This window comes from Gracilinanus agilis, chromosome 3 (genome assembly GCF_016433145.1).
Source record: "Gracilinanus agilis isolate LMUSP501 chromosome 3, AgileGrace, whole genome shotgun sequence".
Classification (NCBI taxonomy): Eukaryota; Metazoa; Chordata; class Mammalia; order Didelphimorphia; family Didelphidae; genus Gracilinanus; species Gracilinanus agilis.
Genome location: NC_058132.1, coordinates 497,392,489 through 497,402,109, shown reverse-complemented (window position 1 = coordinate 497,402,109; position 9,621 = coordinate 497,392,489). Strand labels below are relative to the sequence as shown.

The window sequence follows — 9,621 nt, the reverse complement described above, 5'->3', positions numbered from 1 at the left end:
CATCCTGGGCCATCACCAATTGTCCTGACTTTTGTCTTACCCAGGGACTCCAATGACTCTGGAAGAAAGAGTGAGGCTGATGCCTTTGTTCGACTCTTCCTCATTTTAACCCAGTGGTTCCCAAACTTTTTTGGCCTACCTCCCCCTTTCCAGAAAAAATATTACTTAGCACCCCTGGAAATTAATTTTTTAAAAAATTTTAATAGCAATTAATAGGAAAGATAAATGCACCTGTGGTTATCACGCCTCCCTAGATTGCTGCAGCAACCACCAGGGGGCGATAGCGCCCACTTTGGGAATCACTGCTTTAATCCAATTCCTGCACGAGTCAGGACAGCATCCCAAGATGTCATTGGTGCTCTTCAACACCTCCAATATGGAGGTGAATATTTTTTAGACATTCTGTCTTGCCCTGTTACTCTGGTTCTCCTTCATACTGAAAGGGTGAGTGAAGGGGAATAGAAGGGACCTCTGTTAGGGGGGGAGAAGAGGTAGGGACCAGTAGAAGGAGGCAGAAAACAAGGCTAAAATTTTTAGCTATATATTTTTAGCTGAATAAATTTGCCTCCTAATCCTTTTGAGGGTGGGCTAGCCCCCTAATCACCATGGATATATATATGCTGGGTGGCTGGCTCTTTGAGTTTGTGAAGTGTCAGTATGGACAGTATGAGGTGAATTGGTTTCCTAGAGGTTTTGTTTCCAGTTGAGCCTTCTACTTGTCAAGAAAAACATGCTAGGAATCTAGCAGGAGGGATATTAAAAAAAAAACAACTTAAGCTTCAATGTAACTGCTTAATAATTAGTTATCTCAAAAGTGGAATCGACACCTCAAGGGATTGGGGACTCTCCTAAGGGAGAGTAATGACAAAGACTTGCCAGAAATGTTCTATTTGTTGCACAAGGAGTGTCTGTTCCTATGCTAAATTTCTGGGACACTATAGTCCACACTCTTCCCAATACAAATCATCCTGCCAGATTGAGGGACCTAATCTGAAATGGGAATTGTCCTTCCCCCAGAAGTCTAACTTGCTGGCCACAAGTCACTTGGGTACTGGGGATATTAAAATCTATGTTTCTGTTTATGAGGGAGTGAGGAAAAGATGGAGAGGGAGAGAAATGAAAACAAGAATATTTTCTTAGCTGCCCTCTTTCCTTTTTTTTTTTTTTTTAAAACCCTAACCCTCCTTCTTAGAATCAATACTGTGTATTGGTTCCAAGACAGAAGAGCATTAAAGGCTAGGCAGTGGGGGTTGTGTCTTGCCCAGGATCACACAGGTAGGAAGTATCAAATTCAAATTTGAACCCAGGACCTCCCATCTGCAGGTCTGGTTTTCAAAACACTGAGTCGCCTGGCTTCCCCCTGCCCTCTTTACTTTTTAAAAATGTCTATTGGTTTTTTTGGGGGCACTGACTTCCTTGATGAAGGTCTAAGTCTTTTTTCATTGTTCAATAGAGTTTTGTTTTGTGTTTTTTTTTTAAAGTATTTTATCTCAGCAAAATGCCACAGCAAGGAACATGGCATGGAGGTGTCCAAGAGACTGAGAAAATGAGAAAGGAACGCAATGAAAGGAGAATAAGCAGACAATGCATCCTTAGTAATAATTGCTCAGTCTAGCTTTTGAAAAAGACTTGAAAATAAAAAATGAAAATAACCCATAAGCATCTATTATATTTTTTTTCTTTAGAGATAAATATTAGAGGAGGAAGAAAGAGGAAGAAGGTCAGTCAATGACCCGATGACAATAAGTGGCAGTTTGGGAGTCAGAGCAAAACACTCAGAACTGCATGCCTAGCTTCTTGCTCACTTGTGCTCAAAGAGTCCAACACTATTGGCCAAAGTTCCTTCAAGAAAGAATTCTGGCAGTGGGACCATCGCCTGCCCATCGGTTTGGAAAACGCAGAATGTAAGATTCCCAGGCACATCTGAAGTACTGTTCATACAGATAACTTAGTTCTTCCTGTTCCTGACAGGCTAATTAGGAAAAATCTCGCTGTGCTCTGGCCACAGCTGGCTCATACTGAAGGATTGGCATCATCTGACATCGCTGTTGTTCTCAGGAACATCATGTTCTCTTCCATCCTGCAAAGGGAAGTGGTAGGAGGGCAGGAAGAAAGAGGGATTGCTTGGCTGAAGCAATTATTGATAGTGGTAAGCATGAAATGTGGCTCTTTTTCTTCAGAACCAGCTTTTCTAAAGAAAATCCAATCCATTTTTTATAGGTTTTCTTCCACAAAGGGACCTGGCCTTTGTTGGTAAGAGAGGCATGGGTTGGAGGTGCCCACAGTGTGGAGAGGAAGTGCTGGAGAACTCCCAGTGTTTTGTCTCATTGTCCCAGGCATTTTACAGCTGAGGGACCAGTGAGTGACTTATCTAAGGCCACACAGGTATAATGAATGATGGAGTTGATGTCTGAACCCAGGTTCTCTGACTCGAAATTTTTCTACTCTTTCACTGTGTTGCCACTGTGGTGAATGCACAGAAATTCAGTCTATATTGAACAGAATCACAAAATTTGAGAAACTGAAGGATTCTGTACAACCATTTAGTCTAATCCAGTGATGGGCAAATTAGGGCCCTCAGGCCAGATGCAGCCCCCTGAAAAGTTCTATTGTGACATTCCTAATCTGACGAATACAATGAGTAGGATACAATACAATTAAACTTCGAAAGAGTTGCCTTAGAAACAGACTGACAGATGAGCATTTCCTTTCCTTTGGCCCCCTCTTTAAAAAGTTTGCCCATCACTGGGATTCTAATCCATACACAAAAGGAATCCTTTCTGTACTGCACCTGACAAATGCTATGTTATTCCCTGGTGTAGTGAGGGAAATGGCACAGGAAGGATTTATTTAGTACCTACTGCATGCCAGGTGCTTTTCAGAGTACTTTGCAAATGTCTCATTTGATGAAACCACAGGAAGTAGTTGCTAGTATGAGCTCCACTTTATGGTTGAGGAAGCGGAGGCAGATAAAGGATAAGTGGTCACACAGCTAGTAAATGTTGGAGACTGGATTTGAACTTAGATCTTCCCTTCTCCTGGCTCAGTGCTCTCTCCATTGTGCTACCTAGACTGCTGGATATTAGTTTCATAGAAACAGTTTTGGATCTGAAAGAAATCTTAGAGGCCATGTAGCCCATTCTTCTGTCTTCGTAAGTGAGGAAACTATGAACCAACTTGCCCAAAGTCATACAATAGTAAATGGAAGATCCAGATTTAAACCTAGATCCTCTGACTCCAAGTTCAGTACTTTCCCACTATTCTTTCCTTCCCATTTTTCTCAGCTTCACTGTAATCTGTTGTTTATCAGCATTCTGAAATTACAAATTGTTGGGAAATGTTAAAGTGCTGATATAACGTCCAACATCATTTGGATTGGACCTACACCCCAGAGTTAGATTTGGGGAACAGTTTTGTTTTGGTGTTTGCTTGGAATTAACAACACAGCCTTAAAATGACCACAGGACAGTAATACTTTATTTAGGACACATACAAGATGATTTCTTTGAGACATACACATTACTTTTAATAATATTCAACCATAAACCACGCAACACTGTTGGATATAACCTGGGGAAATTAAACCTTCTTTCCAGCCTGGGGAAATTAAACCCTTTTCCCAAATATCCATATTTCATCTGAGGTTATCACCAGGAACACTCTCTCTGTCTCTGTCTCTGTCTCTGTCTCTGTCTCTGTCTCTGTGTGTCTGTGTCTTTCTGTCTCTGTCTCTCTGTCTCTCTCTCTTTTAAACCCTTTCCTTCTGTCTTAAAATCAATTCTAAGACAGAAGAACAGCAAGTGGGTATTCTCACAGCAGAGTCCTGACACACTCCAGCGATGTTGCAGCTCTTCCAGGACCACCTGCTGTACTCTTCCAGGTGGGTAGATTCTGGGAGCTAACCCAGCCCAAGTTAACCTGCAACTCAGGTTGGGATTAATAGTCTCTACCAAAATCTCCCACAAATAGATGACAGTCTTCCTTCTGGATAGCAGGAATTCTGGGTGCAAACTCCACTTCCTCTGAGGTCTCCCAGGATCAGTTACAACTTGTCCCAACCACCATGTAGTCTGTCTCAGAGAGAGAGGCCACACTTCCTGCTTCCCCATTCCATTTAGAATTCTCTAGCCCTGGCTGCTAGGTCTCCTAAATAATAATTAAGTAATCTTCCTCACAACAGAGCTAGGCAACTGGGGTTAAGTGACTTGCCCAGGGTTATACAGCTATGAAGTGTCTGAGTTCAGATTTGAACCTAGGCCCTCCCCAAGCCTGCCACTCTATGCACTGTGCTACCGAGGTGACCCCAAGATCATTCATTTAAAGAAGCAATTGTCTAGTTCTTGGGGACAGATATGAAATGTGCATCCATTCTGTCTTCTGACACTTCCTGAACAACTAGGCTGAATTCTTAAGCCCCCATCAAAAAGCAGCAGCTTTTTGATATCCAATACTATGTTGGCATTCAGGACAAAAATAGAGTTGATTTGGTTTGAATACTTCATAGGGCAATTCTCCATTGCAAATGGGACTTTGTATTTTCTCTTTCTGCATATGGATATTAATGTGATAAAAAGCATCAACTCATTTTCATGATGAATCTTGTTTAAATAGATGAGACTAAATGAAATACTTTAAAATACTTTATGGGAAAGATTGATATGTAGAATGAGGAGATGGCCAAGGATCAATGTTTCTCTGCATGTTCTTTATTCACAGAAGAAAACAAAAAGGATTAGACTATATTCCTTAGCAAGATTTTAGGACAGAAATTGAAATGTAAACTCAGCTTTAGCTTTCTTAATTATAGAGCTAATTCTGGGCTATGATTATTCTGAGATCCATCTAACTTAGAATTCATGTGAGATTTTGACCCATTGAATCACAGAATTTTAGCACTTGAAGAGATCATCTAGTTCATTTAACAAATTAGAAAACTGATGTGTAGAGAAGTTATATAAATGCTGCAAGGTCACCAAGCAAGCATGTGTCATATCTAGGTAGGAAATTTTATCTTAAATATTCTGTTTAGACTAAACCTGAACCTGAACCTGTAAATGGGACTCATGTCCCTATAATCCAAGCAAAGGAAAGCTTTACCAAATGCCTCCTGGCAAAACTTGGAATGATCAATCCTGCCACATATTACAGAGGGATCATCAGCATGAAGGACCAATAGACAAAAAGCAAGTAACTGGCCAGGGCCCCGAGATGTGCTTGGGCTTCTGAAGAGTAGGTTACCTAGGCGAAGGGCAACCTAGAAAACAGAGGAACACTCATAGATGGAGGTAGGAAGAGGGCAGAAGTGAACACTCTAGTCTAAGAAGTTCCTCTCCTTAGAAGCAGCAATTCTTACCCCAAAGTAAATTTTGTGCTCTTGAAAGACATTGTCCTAGACACCAACAGCCTCAAAAACTGAAGAGGGAGAATGGAAAAGGAAGCAACTCATACATGACTACTACCCTTCCACTCCTAAAAGGCAGAAAAAAACACTGAAAAACTAAGAAATATGATTTCTTTTTGTTGGATGAATTAATGAATAAAAGGATTCTTTTGTTTAAAAGGAAACAGTAGAAAAAAGAGGGGGGAGAAGAATGGGAGCTCAGAAGAAGGAGGAAGGGGAGAAAAAGACGAGTGCAGAAGACATAGAAGGTAAACTGAGTTTACTCCATGAGGATAAGAAGTTCATAATAAGAGGTCACTGTGTTATCTATACCTTTCTTGTGACCAAGTGTAAAGAAAGGCATCATGGTATATACATGTGTATTCAGATAAGGTAAGTCAGAAGCTATGCCATTGTGCCTTACTAGGATAGACTCTATGCTTTTAAAGACCATTTTACATCAGGAACTGAGTACAGAATATTTCATTCTTTGTATTTTTATCCCCAGTACCTAACATGGTGCCCAGCCATAGTAATAAATGTTTGCTGACTGACCGAAGTGGAAAGCTAGAGGCTATGTTACTCAACTACGTAGGTATTGGTCATAAAGGTTTACAATATGGCAACTCTTGGAAATGGATACCATGTCAGACTTGGGTAAATTTGGTTCTTAGTATAAATTTTAAAAGTGCTACAAAAAGAGGGAAATTGCAATTAAAAAGAAAATTAAAACCATGACATCATACTGACTCAATTGGTTTCCTTGAATATTTTCATATTATTACATTATGGCACCATGGGTTTCTCTGGAAAAGGAAGGATTAGGAAGAGGGCGAGGGTAACAAAACTAAACTATCTTTACAAAAAAATCTACTTCCTCCCAAACATACATACATTCACACACATTGTTTTAAAAAAATATTTGGCAGTTTTCATCAGACCATGTTATTTTTTTGTTTTTATACCCTTACCATCTGCCTTAGTATTGATTCTAAGGTTGAAAGAAGAGCGGTAAGGGTTAGGCAGTTAGGGCTGTGACTTGCCCAGTGTGGCACACCTAGGAAGTGTCTGAGCCCACATTTGAACCCAGGTCCTCCTGACTCGTCTGGTGCTTTATCCATTGTGATACCTAGCTGCTCTAGAAGAGTTCATTATAATGAATGAGTCATCCACTCTGACTTTTTATCAAATCCTAAACTCCTTAAGAGCAAGGCCTGTTTTATGAATCAAATAGTAGATTTAGAACTGGATGGGATCTTGAAGGTCATCTTCTTCAAGCCCTCTATAATTTTCTAGATGAGGAAATTGGGGTCCAGACTTTTGCAACAGGCTGGTAAAATCAGAATCCAAGTCCTCTTTTTCAGATCCAGGACTCTTTCTGTTGTACCACAAAATGATCTGCATCCTCTCTTCTGCATCTACTGCAATTTCTTCTAGATAGTATGTATTCAGGAAGGATTTCTTGAATTAAAATGGTTGAACATTGTATCCTGCTCCAATTTGGGGCAGAGGGTCATCTAGCTGAATAGCTAATGAAGACTTAGTACATAATAAGGCGACCAACCTTTTAGCGCCATTCAATACCGAGAGCAAGAGCGAAATTCCTTTCCAGGACCAGAACTTTTGCTGAGTCTTTTCCGACAGCTCCTCCCTAAACTGCTGACTGATGCTCACTGCAGACATAGATAGTGCTCGGCTGGATTCTCCTCGTCGTCCGTCCTGGCACTTTGGGCAGGATCTTGAACGTTTTGGGAAGAAACTCCACGCAAGCTTCACGGAATTTCTTGATTCTCCAGCAGTAGATGACAGGGTTGAAGACGGACTTGAGGTAACTGAGCCACAGAACGTAGGTACTGGTGATGTAGAAAGAAGAGCTGTAGTAAAACTTGCGGCTGAACACAGACATGAGACTATATATGGTATGAGGCAGCCAACAGAAGGAGAAGCCAATGAAGAGGATCAAGATGGTGGAGAAGGCTCTTGTTTTGAAGCTCATGTCGACGTTCAGGGGGTATGACCTGGGGAGACCCACGAGCCCCAGCTTGCTCTCCCGACTCAGGCCAAGGCTCTCCGCGTGGTTATGGACCCTGATGGCGTTCCTGCGCACGGTGTTTAGGATACAGAGGTAGGAATAAAGCATAATGCTAAATGGCACAAAGAAAACCGTCACCACCAGTATCACGGCATAAGCCCTGTCTGCTAGGAACTCCGTGTAACCCAGCACGCACTGAGGGGCCCGCGTAGGGACTTCTACGAAAGTCCAGCCCACCAGGGAGGGGAAAGAAATGCAGAATGAGAGAGCCCAGGAGGCAGCGATCATCATCTTGGCCCTGCGGGGATTCAGTTTGTCCTGGCGCTGGACTATGATGAGGAACCGATCCACGCTGATGATGAGTAAGATGGCGACGCCTTCCAAGACGAAAAACCAATAGAGCATGGCTGAAAAGCGGCAGAAGTAGGCTCCAAAGTGCCAGTTCACAGTGATCATGGTGACCGCCGTGAAAGGCATACAGCACAAAGACAGCATGATATCGGAGAAGGCCAAGGTGGCCAGGAGCAGATTGATGGCTGAGCGCATGGCGGGCTTCTGGTACACGATGAGGCAGACGATGGCATTGCCAAGGAACCCAATGGCAATCATCAGCATCATGACTAGAGCCAACAGAATCCTGAAGGGGGTGGATAGAACTACGGATCTGGATGCTGGAGACAGGCTGCTCATGTTTAGCAAGAGGGAATCATAAGTCTCCATGGGAGTACTATTGCAAGCCATCATTGAGGAAATGTTCCAGGCAAGCTAACAAGAGCGGAAAGGGTTGCCATTAACACCATGGTAGTTGCCATTTTTGATTTGCTGGATGCATTGTCCGGTAGCACACCTATAGACTTCTGTTAGGTCTTAATAGAGAAAAGAAAAGCCTTTGGGGAGGCTCTGTTTCCTACATGAAAGGCTAGTTGGGAAACGATATTCATAAATCATCGACTTGCAAGATTCTTTTTTGGTGACAATGATTGTAGCCTCCATTCCCTTCTCTCCTGGGAACTGTGACCTAGAGGAAAGAAGAATGAAGAGGAGAAGGGAATTATTCTTTACAAGCACACGCATGTGACAGCTGTTTCTTCTTAAGTTTAAACCCATTCTGAAAACAACAGTGGAAAGTGGGAGAGAGAGAGAGAAGATTTATTTCTTTATTGACATTTCCAAGAGTTGTGACAAAGCTTTGATATGCCTGGGTTTTATTTGGTCTTTGGGAAGTACCATAGAAAAAGAAGTCAATGGCCCTCTTACTTCAAAAGGCTGAAAGTGGTGAGTTCTTTGTCATAAGACTTTATACCATAATCTCCTGAAATTGGCCTGGTAGAATGAAGTCGGTCTGGCAGAATCTCAGGTTGTTGATGGCCTTCATAGTGAGGCCTAAAATCTTTCTGTTGAAATGAGGCTTTCCAGACTCGGAACCGAACTTGGCTCCTCGAAGGCAAGAAGAATACCTTTAAGGGAATTCACTGGAAGCCTTTAAAAATAACCTGCTCATTTTGACTGTGTTTTAGAATAAATGAGTGCTATAGAGGGATGCAAAGACATTGATTTGTATTATATTTCAATTTTTATTTTGAATATTTTCCCCTAGTTACATGTTTCATGCTCTTTCCCTCTCCCCCAAACCCTCCTAACCCCCCCTTAGCTGATGCACAATTCCCCTGGGTTTTACATGTATCATTGATTAAGACCTAATTCCATATTATTGATAGTTGTACTAGAGTTATTGTTTAAACATTGATTTGTCATGTACACAGCTGGCTTTTTAAAAATTTATTTTCTATGTGTCAGCCCTCAAGGTTTACAATATGGGTCACATTTTTTTTTAAATAAAACATTTATTAATATTCATTTTTGACCTGTTTACATGCTTCATACCCCTACTTTCCCCTTCACCCCCTCTCTCCCCCCACCCATGGCCGATGCACATTTCCACTGGTTGTAACTTGTGTCCTTGTTCAGGGCCTATTTCCAAATTGTTGTTAGTTGCTATGGGTCACATTTTGACGTAACATTAGTCACACAGTCTGGATTCAATCCATCGTTTTGGACTTTTCCTAAATTATTATCCTCCTTCATTCCCTCTGTGTTCCAGCTGAACTGACCCACTTGGCGGTCTGCTTAGGCAACATAGAATTTCTTTCCTCTGTGACTTTATACAGTCCAACCCCCAGGACAGGGATACTCTGCTTCCTCATCTCTC

At 41.7% G+C, this 9,621-nt stretch overlaps 1 protein-coding gene across 1 annotated transcript; it reads right to left on the bottom strand.

Moving 5' to 3' along the window:
* Positions 1-7,031: 7,031 nt before the first annotated feature.
* Positions 7,032-8,156, bottom strand: GPR45 (G protein-coupled receptor 45). The gene has a single exon (XM_044667056.1). The coding sequence runs from the start codon at positions 8,154-8,156 to the stop codon at positions 7,032-7,034; it is 1,125 nt and encodes a 374-aa protein (XP_044522991.1).
* Between the last annotated feature and the right edge of the window lie 1,465 nt (positions 8,157-9,621).